This window comes from Lactuca serriola, chromosome 5, assembly GCF_051521515.1.
Source record: "Lactuca serriola cultivar US96UC23 chromosome 5, Lser_US96UC23_V15, whole genome shotgun sequence".
NCBI lineage: Eukaryota > Viridiplantae > Streptophyta > Magnoliopsida > Asterales > Asteraceae > Lactuca > Lactuca serriola.
Window position 1 is genome coordinate 282672571 of NC_136412.1, and position 22681 is coordinate 282695251.

Sequence of the window (22681 nt, forward strand, 5' to 3'; positions counted from 1 at the left end):
TTATGACCACCCCTATGTAGTTCCAATCACATAGAGGTGCACAACATGGTCAGCCATGTTTTTTTTTCTTAGATTTCAAATAGGGACCATAGCGTAAAATTAATTCAATTGGTTGGTTACACAACACTTCTTGTTATATTTCCACATTATAATATAATGTTTCTTTAGCTTTCTAACGACTTGCTATGATCCTTTTTTTAATGTAATTGATGTACCAAAAATAAAAAGATACATGTGCACAACAAAACCAGTCATCTGATTTGACAAGTAAGATAATTGATTTATATCGTTGTGCACTTCTATCTAAACATATTAAAATATTTGAGGAGTGTCTATTTCTAAACGAAGTCAAGCAATAATCTATCTGTCCACATTCCACACTTTGTGGATGAAATGGTATTTAGTAAGCTACGCAAGTCACAAGAGGCGTTAACTTACGAGCATTATTTTAAAATTCAAGCAAAGGTTATCATAACTTTTTTTTAAACAAAAAAATTATTTTCCAAAATAAAGTTTCCAATAAGTACTCTCCAAGTTATCATTTTATTATTCATAGAATAATTATGTTTTATACTATAGTTTTTTTTTTACCCATGTCTCCCAAAAAAGCCCTCTTACAAACTATGGTAAAAATAAAGTGATAAAACTTATACTAGTTGAAACAAAGCGGTCCATCATAAAGTACAATAATAGTCCTTTTGGTAATTTATTAGCACTTAAAAGTTAGAAATATTAAGTCATTGTCACACACTGAAACAATTGATCATATGACGATTATTACTTCAAACATAAAAAACACATCAACCGATTATAAAAATTGAAAGAGATTCATAAAGCGTAAAATAAATGGTAAAAAGCTAAACACTAAGAATGGTAATAAGTAATAACAATAACAATAAAGTATTTTATTAATAATAACAATAACATCAACATTACTAAATACTAAATAAGTAAATAACAATAGTAATAATCTAAAAGTAAAGAATTGGTAAATCACTTGTTGGATAAGAGACTTGACAATTACAAAAGCAAATAATGCAAATATTAAAAACAAAATGATCCACCTATGGGTGTCTAAAAACATTCAAATGAAAAAAAAAATCTTATCCAAAATTATATGAAAAAACAAATATCCAATTTTTTAAATATATGATTTTATGGATTCAGATTCGGATTCGGATAGTCATTTTATAAATTTTCAAGTATTTCAAATATTTCAAATATTTTGGATAGTCATTGTATTATTATTGCAAAGTGGCAATTGATAAATGCAATTCTATTCCAAAAAGATTGCCATTTACAACTAAAAAATGTAGTGTAGTTAGAATAAAAAAAAGACCAACAACACATCATTTTAACCACTAACTACTATTAACATCGAGTTTTATGTTGCCAATTTTTTGATATCATTATCAAAAATCCAAATGATATTAACTAAGCCATAGGATGAACAAAAATTCGGTCCAAACCAGCAAAAAGAAAAAAAAATCAAATCGATATTTTCCTTAAAATGGTTCTTGGACCACTCTGTCAAGTTCCAAAACCTAAACTAAATAGTTTTATTTTTAGTTTTTCAAACATGAACATGACGTAATTAAGCTTTATATGTTTCAATTTAAAACAAAACGCAACTAAGTACGTATGCATTCAGTTCACTAAGGGAATCGATTTTTTTTTAATGGTAAATACAAATATATAGTAAATTACTCATAAATTATTTCATCTATGTCCACAGTGGGACTTGAACCATTGACCTCAAAGAGGAAAGACAACACCGGATACCGTTGGACTATAAGCCCTTTGGTATTAAGTGAATCGATTACAAACCAAGACCATATAAGGTTTGGTTTCCAATCCTAGTAGCATCTTATGACCACCCCTCTGTAGTTCCAATCACATAGAGGTGCACAACATGGTCAACCATGTTTTTTTTCTTAGATTTGAAATAGGGACCATAGCGTAAAATTAATTCAATTGGTTGGTTACACAGCACTTCTTGTTATATTTCCACATTATAATATAATGTTTCTTCAGCTTTCTAACGACTTGCTATGATCCTTTTTTTTAATGTAATTGATGTACCAAAAATAAAAAGATACATGTGCACAACAAAACCAGTCATCTGATTTGGCAAGTAAGATAATTGATTTATATCGTTGTGCACTTCTATCTAAACATATTAAAATATTTGAGGAGTGTCTATTTCTAAACGAAGTCAAGCAATAATCTATCTGTCCACATTCCACACTTTGTGGATGAAATGGTATTTAGTAAGCTACGCAAGTCACAAGAGGCATTAACTTACGAGCATTATTTTAAGATTCAAGCAAAGGTTATCATAACTTTTTTTTAAACAAAAAAATTATTTTCCAAAATAAAGTTTCCAATAAGTACTCTCCAAGTTATCATTTTATTATTCATAGAATAATTATGTTTTATACTATAGTTTTTTTTTTAGCCATGTCTCCCAAAAAAGCCCTCTTGCAAACTATGGTAAAAATAAAGGGATAAAACTTATACTAGTTGAAACAAAGCGGTCCATCATAAAGTACAATAATAGTCCTTTTGGTAATTTATTGGCACTTAAAAGTTAGAAATATTAAGTCATTGTCACACACTCAAACAATTAATTGATCATATGACGATTATTACTTCAAACATAAAAAACACATCAACCGATTATTAAAATTGAAAGAGATTCATAAAGCGTAAAATAAATGGTAAAAAGCTAAACACTAAGAATGGTAATAAGTAATAACAATAACAATAAAATATTTTATTAATAATAACAATAACATCAACATTACTAAATAAGTAAATAACAATAGTAATAATCTAAAAGTAAAGAATTGGTAAATCACTTGTTGGATAAGAGACTTGACAATTACAAAAGCAAATAATGCAAATATTAAAAACAAAATGATCCACCTATGGGTGTCTAAAAACATTCAAATGAACAAAAAAATCTTATCCAAAATTATATGAAAAAACAAATATCCAATTTTTTAAATATATGATTTTATGGATTCAGATTCGGATTCGGATAGTCATTTTATAAATTTTCAAATATTTCAGATATCTTATATAAAAAAAATTATAGCCTTTTCTTATAATTGTATTATTATTGCAAAGTGGCAATTGATAAATGCAGTTCTATTCCAAAAAGATTGTCATTTACAACTAAAAAATGTAGTGTGGTTAGAATAAAAAAAAAAGACCAACAACACATCATTTTAACCACTAACTACTATTAACATCGAGTTTTATGTTGTCAATTTTTTGATATCATTATCAAAAATCCAAATGATATTAACTAAGCCATAGGGTGAACAAAAATTCGGTCCAAACCAGCAAAAAGAAAAAAAAATCAAATCGATATTTTCCTTAAAATGGTTCTTGGACCACGCTGTCAAGTTCCAAAACCTAAACTAAATAGTTTTATTTTTAGTTTTTCAAACATGAACATGACGTAATTAAGCTTTATATGTTTCAATTTAAAACAAAACGCAACTAAGTACGTATGCATTCAGTTCACTAAGGGAATCGATTTTTTTTAATGGTAAATACAAATATATACTAAATTACTCATAAAGTATTTCATCTATGTCCACAGTGGGACTTGAACCATTGACCTCAAAGAGGAAAGACAACACCGGATACCGTTGGACTATAAGCCCTTTGGTACTAAGTGAATCGATTACAAACCAAGACCATATAAGGTTTGGTTTCCAATCCTAGTAGCATCTTATGACCACCCCTATGTAGTTCCAATCACATAGAGGTGCACAACATGGTCAGCCATGTTTTTTTTTCTTAGATTTCAAATAGGGACCATAGCGTAAAATTAATTCAATTGGTTGGTTACACAACACTTCTTGTTATATTTCCACATTATAATATAATGTTTCTTCAGCTTTCTAACGACTTGCTATGATCCTTTTTTTAATGTAATTGATGTACCAAAAATAAAAAGATACATGTGCACAACAAAACCAGTCATGTGATTTGACAAGTAAGATAATTGATTTATATCGTTGTGTACTTCTATCTAAACATATTAAAATATTTGAGGAGTGTCTATTTCTAAAGGAAGTCAAGCAATAATCTATCTGTCCACATTCCACACTTTGTGGATGAAATGGTATTTAGTAAGCTACGCAAGTCACAAGAGGCATTAACTTACGAGCATTATTTTAAGATTCAAGCAAAGGTTATCATAACTTTTTTTTAAACAAAAAAATTATTTTCCAAAATAAAGTTTCCAATAAGTACTCTCCAAGTTATCATTTTATTATTCATAGAATAATTATGTTTTATACTATAGTTTTCTTTTTTAGCCATGTCTTCCAAAAAAGCCCTCTCGCAAACTATGGTAAAAATAAAGGGATAAAACTTATACTAGTTGAAACAAAGCGGTCCATCATAAAGTACAATAATAGTCCTTTTGGTAATTTATTGGCACTTAAAAGTTAGAAATATTAAGTCATTGTCACACACTCAAACAATTAATTGATCATATGACGATTATTACTTCAAACATAAAAAACACATCAACCGATTATAAAAATTGAAAGAGATTCATAAAGCGTAAAATAAATGGTAAAAGGCTAAACACTAAGAATGGTAATAAGTAATAACAATAACAATAAAATAGTTTATTAATAATAACAATAACATCAACATTACTAAATAAGTAAATAACAATAGTAATAATCTAAAAGTAAAGAATTGGTAAATCACTTATTGGATAAGAGATTGTCAAGACAAGTAACACTTGACAATTACAAAATCAAATAATGCAAATATTAAAAACTCTGCCTCCAACATATGACAAATAAAACCTAACTCTTTCTGAAAAAAATAGAGAATTTCACAAAAAAACATTTTATTTTTCAGCATGTTATTCAAAAAGCATTATTTTGTTTATCTTTTTAAGTTTTAACATGAAATCTTAAGAAACAACTTTACGTATAGAAGACTAGAGAAATAAATTTATAAAAAAATATATTGTCTTCGCACAAGTAATCAGACATTTGATTATCAACAAAATACGACTGTTTATATTACACACAAGCTAAAATAATGACTTCTGCTAATAAGAAAATTATTGATAGCGACTCCCATCAATAAGCGAACCCACGAGAATAAGAAAATGTTCCTCAAGAATACGACTAAATTGTAAAATTTTCTAATTTAAACTATAAAATTTTGCAAAACTCTTATGGTTTTCTCTTTCCAAAAAAAAAATTTGAATAAAATGTTGGAAATATAGTGAGTTTGTGAATTAACTCAAAGACAAACACTCTAAATTATAAATGAATGTCAAACTTATCTGATACGTAAAAAAGGTTAAAGAACCGCTACTATCTTGGTTGAAAATTGTTAACAACCACATTACCTTGTTGCCATTTTGGATGAACATACAAAATGTATTTTTTCAATAGAATATTACCACGTGTAACACACCTAAATATTATTATTTAAAGAAACTTAAAAAAAGAACACTTAACTGTGCAAATAATCAATGTTTCGAAATTCTTAAGGGGCAAGAAACGCCAACGTTCCAAGCATTGACAGATGACAGGTATGTTGTTATAACCATATATAAAATTATTTCAATCTATAAAACATTACTAAAAGATGGAGAAGGCTTCACGTTGTTGGTTTGACCTCTATGATGTTATATATTACATCAAAATACATTTATATATTTTTTGCTTTTAAATATTAAAATGTTAGAAAAACAGTTCAATTCGGATTATTGTATCATATTAAAGACGAGTCAACCACAAAATAGATAAAATCAACTCAAAAGTAATGAATCAAATGTCTAACTGGTCCAAATTTGCTTAAGTTTATTGACTTCATTCCAATGATTGAAAATCTCCAATATTCTTTCATTTTGAAAAACTGGATCATTATTCATCCACAATCAGATAATATGATTTTCATAATCATATTTAGTACATTAATTATATATATGAATAAGCAAACAAATAAGAAAGAATCGACCAACATGGGACTATCACCGTGGGCGAATTATTTGTTTGGTTGGTCATTAAGATACATTAGAAAAATAATAATAATAATAATAATAATAATAATAATAAAAATGAAGATATTGTTAAAACCAAGAAAAAGATTGTCAAATACAATCCGACGGAATAGTTGTCAAGCCCTCTTGTAGGTTAAGTTTTTTGACATGTTATTAATTTATTATTAAACTAGTTATAAAACTCATATATTATACGGATTGATTAAAAAATTAAATATTAAAATGTAAACATTAAGTATATTTTTTAAATAAAATTTTAAAATAAAAAATAAAAAAAGTATTAATTACAATTACTATCATATTTATTACATTTAATACTTTGTATATATAAATATACAAGTATTATGTGACTTTTTAATTTTAAAAATTAGAAAAACCTAGAAATTGACACGTGGATATTATTTATTTCAAAAATATCATAAAATGACAAGTGTCAAAACTCATGAAAGATTGACATGTGGCAAAATAGATCTTTATTTATTATAGTTGATAAGATAATTATAAATCATACTAGGTGTGAAACACGTGTATTACACGGGTTGATTTAAAAACATAAAATTAAACATTAAAGTGTAAACGAAAAATATTTTTTAATGTATAACTTTAAATTAAGGAAGATACATATTTATTGCAATTTAATATATCATATATATCATATTTAATACTTTACATATATAAGTATATGACTTTAATTTTAAAAATTGGAACAAACCAAAAATTGACAAGTGGATAATATTTATTTCAAAAATACCACAAAATGACAAGTGTCAAAATTAATGAGAAATTGACATGTGGCAAAAAACCTTCATTTGTTAAGGAGGATTTCCACATGGCTTTTTATAATTGGACCAAATATATATTTTGGATCAGATTTTTATCTAAAAAATCTACAATCACCGTATCCAATTCTGATTTCCCCTTTCGATTTCATATTTTCTGTCATTGATCCTTCAATGCCAAATAAGTTTTATTTTAATCTTGTGGATCTCAAGATTATCTAAATACCAAATACTATGAAAACTCTTGGTTCTTTTTTCAAATCCAAATCAAGTTTATGAAAATCCTCAACCCTCATACAACATTGAAAAACAACCACGTAGTAATAAATGAGATGTTGCTAAAGGTATCGTTTTAATATGAGGTGGAATGCTAATAAAAATAATATTTATGGAAAAAACATAAAAAAAATATCATCATGGGTAGGGATGAGCAGTTTGTCCCAAATCCTGATCCCATACTGGAACCAGTACCGAACCGTATTGAATTTAAAAATACGGGACGGTACTTGGTACTCCAAATACATGAAATTCGGGAATCGGTACCGCGGGTACCGGTACCATTCCCGGTACCGGTGACGGTGACGTTAATTCGTTTCGGTATTCGGGATTAACTTTCGATCAAATTCGGTATTCGGAAAATCGGGAACGGGACGGGTCGGTACCGGTTCCGTCTCACGTTCATCCCTAACCATGGACACAAATAAAGAAACTATACGATGAACAAAATCAAATAAGAGGTTGTTATACTCTACATAGCGAAAATAACAAAAAATGGATTGACGTCTACCATGAAGATGTCATTCCTGCAGTGTAAAGAGTACCTTAAAATGCCAAACCAAGATGATTTGACAAGACTACTCTATGTTAGGAGAGGAATATGGATTTTCAGGTATAGTATTCGTATTAACTGCATGCATTGAGAATGAAAAAATTGCTCAACTGCTTAGGTCAGGCAATATGCAGGTAGAAGATGTAAAACAACAATCATCTTGGAAGCCATTGCACCTTATGGCTTATCGATATGGCACGCATTCTTCTTCAGAACATAACGTATGTGCAATAATATTAATATAGTCCATCGATCTCCTATTTTTAGTGATCTATTGGTTTAACCGAGCACCAAATGTGTGTTACTTTGTTTGTGAGTGGTCAAAAAAGTAATATGACATTATCTCATTGATGACATTTATCATTCATGGCCTGCCTTTGTCAAGCCAATAACAACTCCATAAATCCAAAAATAGAAGTTGTTTGCTAAACGTTAAGAGTTTGCCTTGGATGAGTATTTGGAGTTTTACATGCTTGTTTTGCATTTTTTCAACGGCCATGTCTAATGTGCGACAATGATATTATGGGAAATATGATTACGTGTATCATCATCAATAATATGATCACTGATGATGAATGAGACAACATACATTCACTATTATGATCCAACCGGATTTCTAAATGACATGCCTAGAAAACAACGGTAGCAACGAAGCAGCTCTAGTCAAGATGATGAACAATATTTCGAATATTCTACTAAATTAATTGCAAGCCTATTCAATTATATAACCAATAGGAAAAAAAAAAAAAAAAAAAAAAACTCACACCGCTCTAAAAAATGATATGATCGAGCTCATAAAAAAAATTAACAGTTTTGAATTTTTTTTTTAAGTATGTTGATGAATGTTAAATATTTTTATGTTTATCTAATATTTTTAAATCTTAAATAAATAAGTTAGTTGTTTTGAAAAAAAATACTTTTAATAATTTTTATTTGAATAGAAAAGAATGATAAATCATGTTTATTTAATAAAAAATGATTTCCGTTGAAATTATTTTTGTTTTTATCCAACTTTTGATTGTAATTTTATTTGTTTCAGATCATGTGTTTATTTCTGTACTATATATAAACCGAAAATCCAAGTATTTTTTTTTTCGTATATTTCGCATGTTCACACTTGTGTTGTGTCCTATTGGTGTGATTATAAACTAATAAGTAAAAAGTCTAAGAACCTGAACTTGAAGGGAAAGCTAAGCTATTAGGCATGAAGGTTGCCTCTAAGATTTAAACTACAGACTTCCACAAGTTTTCCAAAACTGCATATCCACTCAAAATTCATCATTGCTTTCCAAATTTCTTTCATATCTTTTATTTTTATAACATAACATATCCACTTAACAATTTTCTATAAAGATCAGTTTCATTATAAACCAATTCAGCAACAACTCAATGGAGGGAAAACCAAAATTCCTTCATGGGACACTCGAAGCCACCATCTTTCATGCCACACCTTATTCACCACCATTTCTACTTAATGTATGAATAAATTGTTATCCTTTTATTATTATTTCTTCTTTTTTTTTAACTTTGCTTCTTGTTTTTTACAGTGCATAAATCCAGCTGGAAAACCGACATACGTTACCATCAAGATAAATCATAAAAAAATAGCATCGACAAGTCACGAAAGTAGTCGAATTTGGAACCAAACAATACGTGTTCTTTGTGCTCATTCGATAAACACAACAATCACAATCACCCTCAAGACAAAATGCTCAATTCTTGGAAAAGTCAACATTCAAGCCGATCGATTGTTACAAGAGTCAAGCTTGATCGATGGTTTGTTTCCAGTTTGCATGGAAAACGGGAAGCCAAATCCGGAATTAGAACTTAGACTCATGTTATGGTTCAAACCTGCGAATCTTGAACCAAATTGGCGAAAAATAATCGATAAAAATGTATTTCATGGGGTAAAAGATGCTACATTTCCACTAAGGGGTAAATGTGGTGTTACCCTTTATCAAGACTCTCATCATCATCCTACTTTCAAACCGCCATGTGGGTCCCCAAGAAAACTCTGGGAGGATGTTTTTGTAGCCATTGAAAATGCAAAATATTTGATTTATATCGCCGGGTGGTCTTTCAATCCTAAGATGATTCTGGTAAGCAAAAGAAAAAGTTGCAACGTACTTTACTTTTTTTTTTTTTACCAATATAGGCAATGTACTTTATTTTTATCATTATAGCAACGTACTAACATTTTTTACCTATAATAAGCATACTTATTTTTTTACACATAATAGCAACGTATTTACAATTCCTTACACATAATAGCAACATACTTGAATTTCTTTATGACAAGTAATATGTATGAAGTACATTGCTCATACTGGTAGCAATGTAATAATATAGTATGTTGTTATTATAGGTAAAAAATAAAGTACATTGAGGAAAATACGTTGCTATTCCCGACAATTTTCCTTTAACAAAAAGATTGACAATTTATATATCATGCAGGTTAGGGATTCCGAAACGGAAATCCCACACGCAAAAGGAGTATCATTAGGTGAAATATTGAAGAGAAAAGCAGAAGAAGGTGTATCTGTAAGGATCATGATTTGGGATGACGAAACTTCATTACCATTTATAAAAAACAAAGGAGTAATGAGGACTCACGATGAAGACGCTTTCGCCTATTTCAAAAACACAAAAGTGGTATGCAAATTGTGCCCTAGATTAGCCCATAACTTCCCAACCTTATTCACACATCATCAAAAAACCATAACAATGGACACGCGTGGGCACTCATCTTCAAGCAAACGAGAAATAACTAGTTTTATAGGCGGAATCGATCTTTGCGATGGCCGATACGATACTGAAAAACATTCGATTTTTCAAAAATCAAATACGGATTTCTACCAAACGAGTATATCTGGAGCACAGGTTGACCGAGGGGGCCCACGAGAGCCATGGCATGATGCACACGCGTGTATTATCGGTGAAGCTGCATGGGACATAATGCGTAACTTCGAGCAACGTTGGGTGAAACAATTTGATCCTTCGTTGTTAATCCCGGTTAACAAAATAACCGATTTGGGACGTGAGTCGGTTACCATAACCGAAAGGAATTGGAATGTTCAAGTGTTTAGATCGATCGACCACGTGTCGGTTTGCCACGTGGCGAAGAATTTTACAATCGAACGAAGCATACAAAACGCGTATGTGGAGGCGATTAGGCGAGCAGAGAGGTTTATATACATCGAGAATCAGTATTTCATTGGGGGATGTGATTTATGGGAGAAAGAGAAAGATCAACATTCGGGGTGTAGGAATTTGATTCCGATTGAGATTGCACTTAAGGTGGTGAGCAAGATTAAAGCGAAAGAGAGGTTTGCAGTGTATATTTTGATACCTATGTGGCCCGAAGGTGTACCGGAGAGTGAACCGGTGCAAGACATATTGTATTGGACAAGGGAGACTATGAAGATGATGTATGGTTTGATTGGGGACGCGATTAGGGATAGTGGTGAGGGGTATCATCCAAAAGATTACTTGAATTTCTTTTGTCTTGGTAATAGGGAAGTGGAAAAGGAAGGAGAGTATATCCCGCGTTATTCTCCGCATCATGGGACACAATATTGGAATGCTCAAAAACATAGGAGGTTCATGGTTTATGTACATGCAAAACTCATGATAGGTAGGTAATCTTAATTTTTATCAATACTTTTCATCGATTCATAGTCATAAAGCTAATGAGAATCTTTTGTTGTTGTATTTTAGTGGATGATAGTTACATGTTGATAGGATCTGCAAATATAAACCAACGATCCATGGATGGGACACGAGACACAGAGATTGCAGTAGGATGCTACCAATCAAAAGATGAGAACGTAGAGAAGACAGATAAAAGAGATGTTCATGGTTATCGAATGTCATTGTGGTATGAGCATACGGGAAGAGTTGAACAAGTTTTTCAGGATCCTGAAAGTTTGGAATGTGTGGTGATGATGCGTTTGTTTGGGGAGCGAATGTGGGAGATTTATTCAGGGGATGAGGTTATAGATATGGAGGGTGCTCATCTAATTAGTTACCCTGTGAGTATAACACGTGAGGGTGAGGTTGAGGATTATGTGGATTCTGGTGGCTGCTTTCCTGACACCAAAGCACAAGTAAAAGGGAGAAGATCGAAAGTTTTACCTCCAATATTTACGACGTAGACGAAAACGCCCTTCACCTCATGTTTTAATAGATTCTGTACATATAACATCAGAAGATTGTTTCTAATCAGGCCTCAACAGAGGAATACATGTAAATACGTGAGAAATCTGATCTTATGATAGAACTTGAAAATTGATGAATAAAAGAGAGGAAATTGGACATGCCCCTTTAATGATAGCTGCAAATGAAAAACTGAGACAACCTTCAAATAGTTTTAGTTGTAGAGCAAGTTTTTTTAATATATATTTGAAGAAGAACCAAGTCCATCTGCAAAACAACAGAAAAAATAACAAATATCATCAGGCATAGTTTCGAACAAAATACTTGATAGTTAATAAACATTGCATTGAATTAGATCAAAAATCTCTATGATGCTATTTTGAATAGGATCATGTTATCAAGAGCTAGACTTCTAAGTTTTATCACCTATGATACTATACTTCCCAACTCAACATACACTATTTTTTAGAATTTAGATGCTGCAACTATAAGAGCTAATATGCGACACAAGAGGACCATTGTCTCCATAAGTTTTAATAAAAAGCAACCCAACTAGTCCAAATAAAGGTAACATTTTTTAGATTTTTGCATACTTAAGTGCCCTTGTAGTATATTATTATCCATATATGTTTAAGACAATGGTGATCCACGCCAAGAGGTTTCGATTACTACTTGTGTTTTAGAAATTAACATCAAAATTATTGTTAATGTTGGGTTTATTTAGTATGGGTTAAGCTCATTAAATGACAACAAAATTTTCCAACAATAATTAACTTGTTGCTGAAAAGACACACTCGAAACCATTCTTGTTGATCACAATTTTCATGACTTAGGATGTACAACTAAAAGTTCAATAACTCAAATGGAATAAAGATAAACTTTTGCTTGGAGGTCATATACACAAAATCTTGAAAAATGACATAAATATCCCCTGATTACGATTTTTGTAGTGCTCAAACATAAAAAAAGAGAACTCTTCTATAATTAAATAATTAGAATCCAACAAAGTTACTTTTTCTTTAAAAAGAAAATCTAAATTTAAATTGTTATTATTATTATTATGGTCCCCACCCCCAACCCCACGTGTTAATGAATCGTGCAAATGTCAAGACGGACAATGACTCTTTATTCAGCTTCCACGTCATCAATAGTAACCAGCAAAGCTTAAAAAACAGCTGTTTGGACCAAAAAAATTAGATGGTCAAAATTTTTGAGATTGGCTTTTTCACCAAGGGCGTGTTCAATAACTTATCCAAAACACATATAGTTTTCCCTGAAGATGTAGCAAACAATGTAGAGGAAATTTTGACTTACCAATTTGCCAAATGCACATGAAGACATTAAAATTGTTGAATGTTGATGCAGGATTGGAGCTGACAAAAATCGCAGGATTACTTAGATGGATGTTCTAACACATGATTGCATCATGCCAATCTGAAATATATCACTTCATCAGAATTTTGGATCATACAAGAACCATCAACTGGAGAACAGTATGGTAAGTGTTCACAATCTACTTGATATCTTCAGTTATTTACATGAGAAACATAATATTTATGAGAGAATTTTTAAAATTGATGATAAAAGTATAATTAGATAATTAAAATTTTCCAGAATTTTCTTGTGACTTGATTTTTCCAGTGAGCTTTTAATTATAATTTTGAAAAAACAAAACTTCCTTGTGACTTGATTAAAATTTAGTAATTTATTGAGAAATTTTGTCAAAGTAATTTGATTAAAAGTACTTGAGAAACAACATATTAATAATAGTACAATTAGATAAATAATTTTTTTGCTCAACTATGAAAATAATCAAAGTCTGATTATTATCATTTTAATTACTTTGCCAATTACATGTTACAAAAAATGAAACTATATCACAAGTTCACAACTGTCATAATTGCAAACATTCGAAGCCTATAAGCAACCAGGGAATACAAAACTGATTTAGCATGTCAAGTACACAGAAGGAAGAATGAAACATGAAACCGTGAACTCATTTAACCAAAGGAATCACCATGATTCGTATATCTAATTCAAATATTTAAAACAAAATAGCATTCAGGTTCTGATGATGGGACATTGGGAGGGGAAAACATAAGAAAACCTGTTTTTAAAGTTATGACCAGTTCTGGGAGATTAAAGGGAAAAAAGGGAAGTGAAAATCATCAGAATCTACCCCCAAGCAATGGTGTAACAGATGAAGTTGAAATTTTGGTGTGAATTTAACTTTCTCCTTAAGGTTTCCCTTACTTAATTGTACTAGCCAAGATTTAGGACTTTACCTGTTTCGGTACTTCAAATACAATCATATCCATTCTTCCAAAACCATTAAGAAACGTATTTCCAACATCCAGAACCAAGTCCTTCTGCAAAACAACATAAAAAGAACAAATATTATGAGGTAGAATAGTCCCTCCTTATCACAATACTTAACAACAGAGACTACTTCCATAGATGACATCCCGCATTTGAAAATGAAACATGAGCCCATAATGGTGAATAAAAACAAGGAGGGGGAGGGGATAAAGCAAATACTAGCAATAAAGCTAAATGTAAAAAAGGACAAGATATCTTCCCACTTCCTTCTCACTATAACCGTCTCCACCCTCCTAAATGCAGTTGTCAGTTATCTCCTTTGGACATCCATGAGCCACGACAATCTTATGTCCCTCAATTTTTTGGTGATCAACGCCAAATATCTAATTTTTTCATGTTGGGTATTTTGTCCAACAATGTTCTACCAAATATCCACATTTCCACGACTTTCATGCTCGATGCTCCTTGATTGACCAACATTCTGATCCATACAACAAACATACTCCCCTCTCTTCAAATTCAAAAGGACCTTCTTCTCACACAAAACTCTTGTGGCCAACCTCCACTTTAACCATCTTGCCTTTATGCAAATGGTAACATCATCCTCAACGCCCCCTTTGCTCCACATTGAATTTTACGCCTTCATCATTTTGGATGTAGAACTTGCTCACCAATACATACTTCTTCGCCTTCATCATTTTGCTCCACATTGAATTCATGCCATAGATATGATATTCCATCTTAACTAAGCTGATTTGTAAACCCCTTTTCGTCCAACATCATTGGCCCCAAGTATGTAACCTAGCATTCAACTCAATCCTAGTTTCTACCACCAAAACAATGTCAACGGAAAAAAGCATATGCTATTGACACCCCTTTCCTATTTATCTTGAGAGAAACTCATCCCATAATCAAAGCAAAGATTATGGGCTAAGATTTGATCCTTAATGTAGCCTAATTTCCACAGTGAAACTCTCTGTGTAGCCAATTGCAGTTCATAGGTTGTACATATCGCGTGTAACCAACTCCCTGTAAATATTCTAGTTCCAGTTCCAAGGTCCTCCAAATCGTCTCCCATAGTATGCTATCAGCCTATCATATGCCTTCTCCACCAAATTGTCTTAGTTCTAATCCTAATGTAATATTTTTTTTCGACCACCACCACAGCCTCCGCCATCGCTGCCACCACCGCCGCCACTACCATCACTGCCATAACTGCCACTGCCCCACCACCCCCACCTCTGCCACCACCCCCTCCACCAACACCATCATTCTTTTTTATAGAAGATTTAAAAAAACAAAACAAAACAAAACAAACAATTTTTTATGAAGATTAAAGACATGAAAAAAGACTTTTGGTCCATATCTTATTCTGCAGATATGGAAAAAGACGGAAGTTATTTTACCTCTTCCAAAATAAATACCACCTTTATGTTTTCTCATAAGGCGTCACAAGAGGTGGATGGATTGCCCCAATAGTTGACCTTCCTAGCATAAAGCTACACTGATTTTCAGATACAGTTGTTTCAAGTTGCAACCTCACCTCCACCACTCTCTCCCATAGTTTAATGGCCAAGTGAAGTTCTTCCTTTAAACTCCATATTTGTTACAAATAATGCAAACAAAAGACATAACCATATGGGCCTATAAACTTATTAGGTCCACTATACCTGGTCTTATGGTAACTGCTCCAAGGTATCACAAAGTCTACTGTCTCATACCCAATGTGTAACTCATGCACAACCCCTTATGTTAACTGCTCAAAGGTATCACAAAGTCTGGTGTCTCATACCCACCGTGCAACTCATTACTCATGCACAGATAGTTAAGCTTTTAAGTTTCCTTAAGATGAAAAACTGGTCGTGTAAATATTTGGTCCACTGTGCCTGGTAACTACTCAAAGGTGAAATCTTTATGAGATTGCAGCAATTGTCAACTTCACCTTGAAAATGAAACCTTATATTCATCCTTAGAAATAACTTCACTGACAATCCCAATTTTGTTCCTATAAAAAACCGACATGTTGAACCCAAAAGCATTTGCAACCGGATACAAAATTGAATCTCTGCCACTGCTCTCTTTGAGAAACCCCAACACCTAGAGAGGTGAAGCGGTATGGATATTGGATAGAGAAAATGAAGTTGGATAATAAGAATTAAAAACATTTCTACCAATATGAAAACCAAAAGAATCTACCCTAAAGCGTTCAAATAACTTTCCAAAGAGACACATCGAGCTATGGGTCTGAGTTCTAATAATGAACAAACGCCTAGTGTAAACGTTTGATAACATAGGTGTAGGTCAAGATATATGTTCACATGATAAAAACCAACTTTTCCCACAGACTGAGTCAGAAAATTTGCCTACCATAAAGTACATTGTGAACACAGCCCCACATCAAACGCTATGTCAACCTTCCTTCAAGCTAGCCAATAATGCAAAATGAACATCTGGTCTTCGTGGCTATATCACAGCATTATTAGATGAAGAAATAAACAGCAAAAGATCGCACCAAAACAAGGTACATGAGACTGCATATAGGTTGCCCAAAGTGCTGCAGCAAATCAACAGGAGAAATCAAACTCTTTAGTCTTCATAAACAATCTTCACAATGTTATGGACCCCTCCTTGATTTTCCTCTTCACTTTTCCAGAATCTTTCCTTATAAACTGGTTATCAATTTCTTCATTAAAAAATGGTGGACAGTGCACTGATAACAAAAACATGAACAATTTGTAGGATAAACCAACAAAGCTCAAGAACCTAGTGCTATAACACTGCTGGCTAACAAAATCTCAGATACACCTACCATACTATAAATCCCTTTGAAAAAAAGCTTAATAGCTATTCCTAGATAATATTGGATCTGTCAGAAGGACCAAAATTGCCAATTCTTTAAGAGAAATACTTTATATGACTTGATCTTGATGTAACTGCATCCAGTGTCTGAATTTACAAAAATACAACATCAGTGATAATCTCTAAGTAAGAGCTCTAAGTCCTCAAGCACTTGTGTTGTGTGGCAAATGCTTCTGACCTTCTGTGTAGCTGAGTTCCATCTTCCCCCAATACCACTACCATCAACAGATTTTGAGAGAGTGTTGTAGAGGACACAAAGTTTTTGAGATGAAAATATGAAGTCATACAGCAAGCTGTGCTATGATCACTTGATCAATAACTAGACATCTAAGTTTTACCATCTATGATACTATACTCCCCAACTTAGCATACACTATTTCTTCAGAGCCTGTAACTTTAAGAGATTGGTAGTAATACACCTACAGGTTTTGGGTCCATAGAATCCTCTAATTGTCTTTCTATATGCCAATCTGAAGTGATGAAGCATTCTGTTGCTTTATGGATGTGGTCATATATAAGTTAATGAGTATGTGGTCTTAATAGATAAAGAAGCAAGAAAAAAGAAACAGTATGTTGTAAATTGTGTAACATTACAATTAATGGTTAAAAATCCAAATTGTGGTGATTTAACACTGCGTCTAAATTGTGTAACATGAGGATCTTTGTCACCATAGTCCATATTCCATAATATAGCTAATGAGTTCAAATCAATGGATTACTTATTTAAATGCAAACCTAGGAGGAACCATAATGTTGAAGAAAATATGTCTTTCTTCAAACTGGAACACAAACAATCCACATTTCAATGACGTGTCATGCGAGATTTCTCAAGCCCAGCCCTTGAAGCAGAACTTGAGCCATACAACGGACCCTTGTCCCCAGCACCCTGAGGAAGAACAATGGAGACACTTCAATCCAGAAATTTCAAGTAAATTTACAAGTGGCATAAGTGTAATTTTGAACAATATTGTAAGCAATACCAGGTGAACCCCATATCCATCCCCATAAGGAGGAGGAAAATGACCATCTGAACTGCCAAATTTCATCCCATATGACCCACCTAAATAATCATGTATCAAAAAATCCATATTCAAAAAGTAGAAAGTAGGAAAAACAAGAAGTTAAATGGGTATTGGCTATGGTTTAAAATTTAAAGTAGGCTGCTAAAAAGTTAGCAAAAGAAGGATGTAGATTTAGCCAAATATGAAGATAATGGTATAATGGTAAATACCAGCACCCCATGATCCAACATCAGTATTTGAAAGTTCTGCTCGAAGCTTTTCAACTTCACGCGCCATGGAAACCAAATTCTTCTCCATAGCTTGTCTTTGTTCCATCATCTCTATACCTCCTTTCTTCTCATAATCAATTGCAGCTCTACAGAATATGCAACAACTTTAGCTCAAAAAACTCTATTCATTTAGCAATTAATCTTCAGAGATAAGAGGGGATCAAAAAGTTGAAAACCTAGCATGCATAAGCTCATTGTGAAGTCCTTCATGCTCTGCTCTTAAACCCGGAAGATGCTTGTTATCTCCTTGAAATTTTGCAAGGTCTTTCTTGAGAATCTGAACTTGCCCAGATAAATCACGCCTTAATGAATTTAGCCTCTCAATTTCCACATGGAGTTGTGAAGCCTCGTTTTTTATAGGTTCAGTGGCAAGTAAATCAGCTTCTAGTTTCAAATTGTTTTCAATAAGCTGCCTTGAGTGTATTTCATTATCTTCTTGAATATCAACAATTGCAATATTCATTCGCCTAAGTTCCTCTCTGGCATCACCCAACTCTTGTTGCAGAGCAATTCGATCTTCAGCTAAGCGCCTATTTTCACCCAAAAGTCTGCGGATTTCATGATGTTGCATTTCAAGTTCCTCCTCCAACATGGCAGGATGACGTGGCATAGGGCCCCGTGATGGAGCCACTCCTCGGAGATGCTCATGCCGGTTGTCATAGGGCCCACGAGGATAACGCTTTCTCCCTGACATTTAAGATGGCCCTAATGGAAGTATAAAAACATATGATCAAGTAGAATGACAACTACACAAAACATGTCATTCTTAAAGCTACAAGTGTACAAAGATGATGTGATTTCTCACTAATTTAGTAAGACAAAACCCCTGTTTGAATGCCTCAATTGTGTTCTTAAGGACTACTCTTGCAGTCTCACTTCTTTAATTCATCGGTACAGATTGTTTGTCATGTTCAATTGTTCATTACGTACCAAGATGTACTTCGAATTATAAATAAAATTCATTATCTGTTTTTGCAAACCAATGAACAAAAACAGAAGCAAGTCCATCTATAACTACAGTGCACCTTCGTTGCTCTATAAACGCAAAGCAATGAAAACGTTCGTTTAAAATCAACCAAGACAAAAGAACAAACACCTTCATCTCCGCACAAGTTCCATTAACAGTACACGAATACAATTTTCTTCGAAACTATTAGCAACAAAACATTGACGGGACAAAAAACTGCAAAAACAATTTGATTAAAACCCTAATATTAACCAAAAACAACACATATTTTGGTAAAATTGGGGGGATTATTATGTAGAAACAAAGTACGTTAATCAAATGGATAAAATCACGTAATCAAACCTTGATTATACGAAGGATAACGATTATGTGCTGCAAATATTGTTCACGTTCTTCGCTTGCTAAGGAGAAACCTGGACACCTGAGTGTGGTTCATGAGGGAACGTTCCCAGTCCCAATAGGGTAACGGAATTATGGAACCTTTGTTATGATTCCGAACGATATCGTTTTGTTGTGTATTTGGCTAATGACGGTGTATACGGGTTTACGAATCGGTCCCCTTTAATTAAATGGATTCAACCAAGTTGTCATTTATTAGGTTGAGTTACAGGTTCAGGTTAGATTGCCATCGAATCATCAAAGTCTTTTACGTGAGTCGTTAATATTCAACGGCTTAACACTGTATTCGTAGATTAAACGTCTCACAAAACTATCGTAAGTTGAGAGCTACGGGCAAAATATTTATAAAATATTTAAATTATTAATAAATTTTAAGATCTTTTTAAATATTTTGTATTTTTTTAAAAACTTTTTATATTGCATTATTTAATATATATATATATATATATATATATATATATATATATATATATATATATATATATATATATATAAGAGTTAGGTTCATATGTTTTTAGCAAATATTGTGTGTATAAATGCACCAATAGGAATTTAGGATTAATAAAATTATTAAAAAATAATATAAGGGTAATTTTGCAACTTTACATCACCTTCATTTATTAAACCAAAATAATTCTTTTATATAGATAGAAAACTCCTTAATTAATGGAACAATTACCATAAAAGGCCCTAAACTAACCCTAGTCGTCCAAGTTCATTGTGTGAGGATTAGTTGCGTTGGTTCCCTTTTTGATATCGGCTGTTAAAGACAAATCTGGAGGGGAGGGGTTGTGCGATCGGAAGAGAAGAGGATAAAGACTACAAGGAGCCACCACCGGCGCCATTTTTCGAGCCAGGCGAGTTGTCATCATGATCGTTTTACAGAGTCGGTATCGCAGAGTTCATCACCACCTTCTTGTTCCTCTACATCTTGGTGTTGACTGTAATGGGTGTGGTCAAATCTCCGACGAAATGTGGCACGGTGGGTATTCAAGGAATTGCGTGGGCTTTCGATGGTATGATCTTCGCTCTTGTCTACTGCACCGCCGATATCTCAGGTATGTTTCCACTTTCCACCAGAACCCTAATTTTATCTTCTTTCTTCTTCAAATCGTCTAAAAACTACGTTTCATCTTCAAACAGGAGGGCATATTAATCCAACTGTGACATTCGGTTTGCTATTAGCAAGAAAACTGTCGTTGACCAGGCAGTGTTCTACATGGTGATGCAGTGTCTTGGAGCGATCTGTGGTGCCGGAGTTGTGAAAGGGTTTCAGGGTGATGCGCAGTACACGACGTTAGGTGGTGGTGCTAATGTCGTCGCCCATGGTTACACCAAGGGTGATGGTCTTGGTGCTGAGATTGTTGGCACTTTCGTGCTTGTTTACACTGTGTTCTCTGCAACTGATGCTAAAAGTAAGGGTGTTCGTTTGGATGGATCGGTTTGATCCGATCCAATCAAGTGAATCCAAATTGATTTCGGTTTTCAAAACATGGATCCGAATAGTCCAAACTAAATTCAAATCCGATCCGATCCGATCCAATTACAATTCGGTTGGATCGGTTTTTATAATTCGGTTTTCAAAAACCAAAACATTTTAAAACGATATATAATTATAATATTACTCAATTTTACACAAGAAACGAAAAAAATTATTTAGTTGTGATTTGAAATTTACGTACAAACAACTACTAAGCAGATATATTATAGTTAAATATTTTATAGATAGCAAACTTTTGAGAGATAATACATATTGATGTTTTTTTATCGGGTGAAATGTTTTGAACCTATGTGAAAAAATAAATTACAAAATCAATAGATAACTATAGATATATATTATAAATAAATAAATAATAAATGTTTATTCGGTTTTTTTGGACTATTCGGTTCTTATTTTATAAACCAAAACCAATCCGAAAATCCAAAATAATAATTCGGTTTTGTTGAAAACCAATCTAAATTGTCCAATTGGACAATTCGGTTTTATCCAAATAGTGAACAGGCCTAGCTAAAAGAAGCGCCAAAGACTCCCATGTCCCTGTATGCAACTCACTCCATTGACTATTGAATTATATACAAATATTCACTTTAGAAAAGGTGAGATTTTTATCTTGAATTAAATTTGAATGTGTTTATTGTAGATTTTGGCTCCTCTTCTAATTGGGTTTGTGGTGTTCTTGGTTCATTTGGCCACCATCCCCATCACCGGAACTGGATGTTGCTTCTTTGGTGATTCATTGACTGTCAATCAAAAGGAAACACATGTTGAAACAGAATAAAAGTTAATTTAAAACTCAATCAGGTATCTTATTTTCTTTATTGATTACAATATTCTATTATCTGAGATTTGATCAGATAATATCTGAATACATTAAATTCAACAAGAATATCTGAATCAATTCCAATTTTCAACCACGCTTTAGTTGTTTTGTTTTTCTAAACCATTTGAATTGAGTAAAATTATATAAAAAAACTAACAACTTCTGAGTTTTGTAGATAATAAGAAGAAAACAAAAGCTAAAAGTTGGTGTGTATTTTTTATGGTGATGTAAGCAGGAACATGTGTTTCTTTCAAATATTCATGATTCAGATATTTTGTTGGAATTTAATGTATGTTAGGATGATGCAGGAATGATAAGGTAACTTATGAAAAAAAGATATGTGATACTTCATTCTCAAAGAATGAAGAAAAACAACAATATTCTTTCAGAACTTCAGGATTCAACATCCAAAAACAACAATATTCTTTCAGAATTCAAGAATTCAAGAAGAAAACATGGAGAACAAGAGTATTCTAGCAGAATGTTGTTATTTTTTAAGAATGTTATTCATTTTTGTTGATATTCTTTTAGAATATTTATAACTATATTTAAAATGTATAAGACTTTTAGTCTGTAAGAATATATAAATTTATATTTAAGTTCGGATGTATATGATTATATATTAGAATGTTTGTTATTTTCAACATCTTATTCAAGAATTTTGTTTTTCTTCAATAATATTCTATTAGAATTAAATTCTGAATGAG

At 32.3% G+C, this 22681-nt stretch overlaps 2 protein-coding genes and 1 pseudogene across 4 annotated transcripts; 2 read left to right on the plus strand and 1 right to left on the minus strand.

The window, feature by feature from the left end:
• The first annotated feature begins 9024 nt into the window (after positions 1-9024).
• PLDEPSILON (phospholipase D alpha 4) lies at positions 9025-11817 on the plus strand. Its single transcript, XM_079002689.1, has 4 exons — positions 9025-9139; positions 9211-9762; positions 10118-11297; positions 11381-11817. The coding sequence occupies exons 1-4, from the start codon at positions 9053-9055 to the stop codon at positions 11815-11817; spliced, it is 2256 nt and encodes a 751-aa protein (XP_078858815.1). The 5' UTR covers positions 9025-9052.
• On the minus strand, positions 11815-19792 carry LOC145054482 (protein FLX-like 3). Of its 3 annotated transcripts, XR_013684806.1 has the most exons (9): positions 19597-19792; positions 18464-18992; positions 18228-18373; positions 17977-18056; positions 17732-17882; positions 16505-16847; positions 14104-14187; positions 13133-13252; positions 11815-12085 (listed from the first exon to the last, which is right to left on the minus strand). XR_013684806.1 is itself a non-coding variant. In XM_079002690.1 (5 exons), exons 2-5 carry the CDS (start codon positions 18979-18981, stop codon positions 17799-17801), a joined length of 828 nt encoding a protein of 275 aa, XP_078858816.1. In that variant the 5' UTR covers positions 18982-18992; positions 19597-19791; the 3' UTR covers positions 17555-17798. The 3 variants fall into 3 exon arrangements, 1 of the variants encoding a protein (XP_078858816.1); XR_013684805.1 differs by lacking the exon at positions 16505-16847 and having other exon boundaries at positions 19597-19791; XM_079002690.1 differs by lacking the exons at positions 11815-12085; positions 13133-13252; positions 14104-14187; positions 16505-16847 and having other exon boundaries at positions 17555-17882; positions 19597-19791.
• LOC145050559 (aquaporin PIP1-2-like) lies at positions 19622-21932 on the plus strand (annotated as a pseudogene).
• Positions 21933-22681: the final 749 nt, after the last annotated feature.

Coding starts and splice junctions, on each gene's coding strand:
- PLDEPSILON (XM_079002689.1), top strand. CDS start 9,053: ATGGAGGGAAAACCAAAATTCCTTCATGGGACACTCGAAGCCACCATC. Junction 9,763..10,117: donor TCAATCCTAAGATGATTCTG/GTAAGCAAAAGA, acceptor TATATCATGCAG/GTTAGGGATTCCGAAACGGA. Junction 11,298..11,380: donor ACATGCAAAACTCATGATAG/GTAGGTAATCTT, acceptor GTTGTATTTTAG/TGGATGATAGTTACATGTTG.
- LOC145054482 (XM_079002690.1), bottom strand. CDS start 18,981: ATGTCAGGGAGAAAGCGTTATCCTCGTGGGCCCTATGACAACCGGCAT. Junction 18,057..18,227: donor TGTTGGATCATGGGGTGCTG/GTATTTACCATT, acceptor ATGATTATTTAG/GTGGGTCATATGGGATGAAA. Junction 17,883..17,976: donor ATGGATATGGGGTTCACCTG/GTATTGCTTACA, acceptor GTTCTTCCTCAG/GGTGCTGGGGACAAGGGTCC.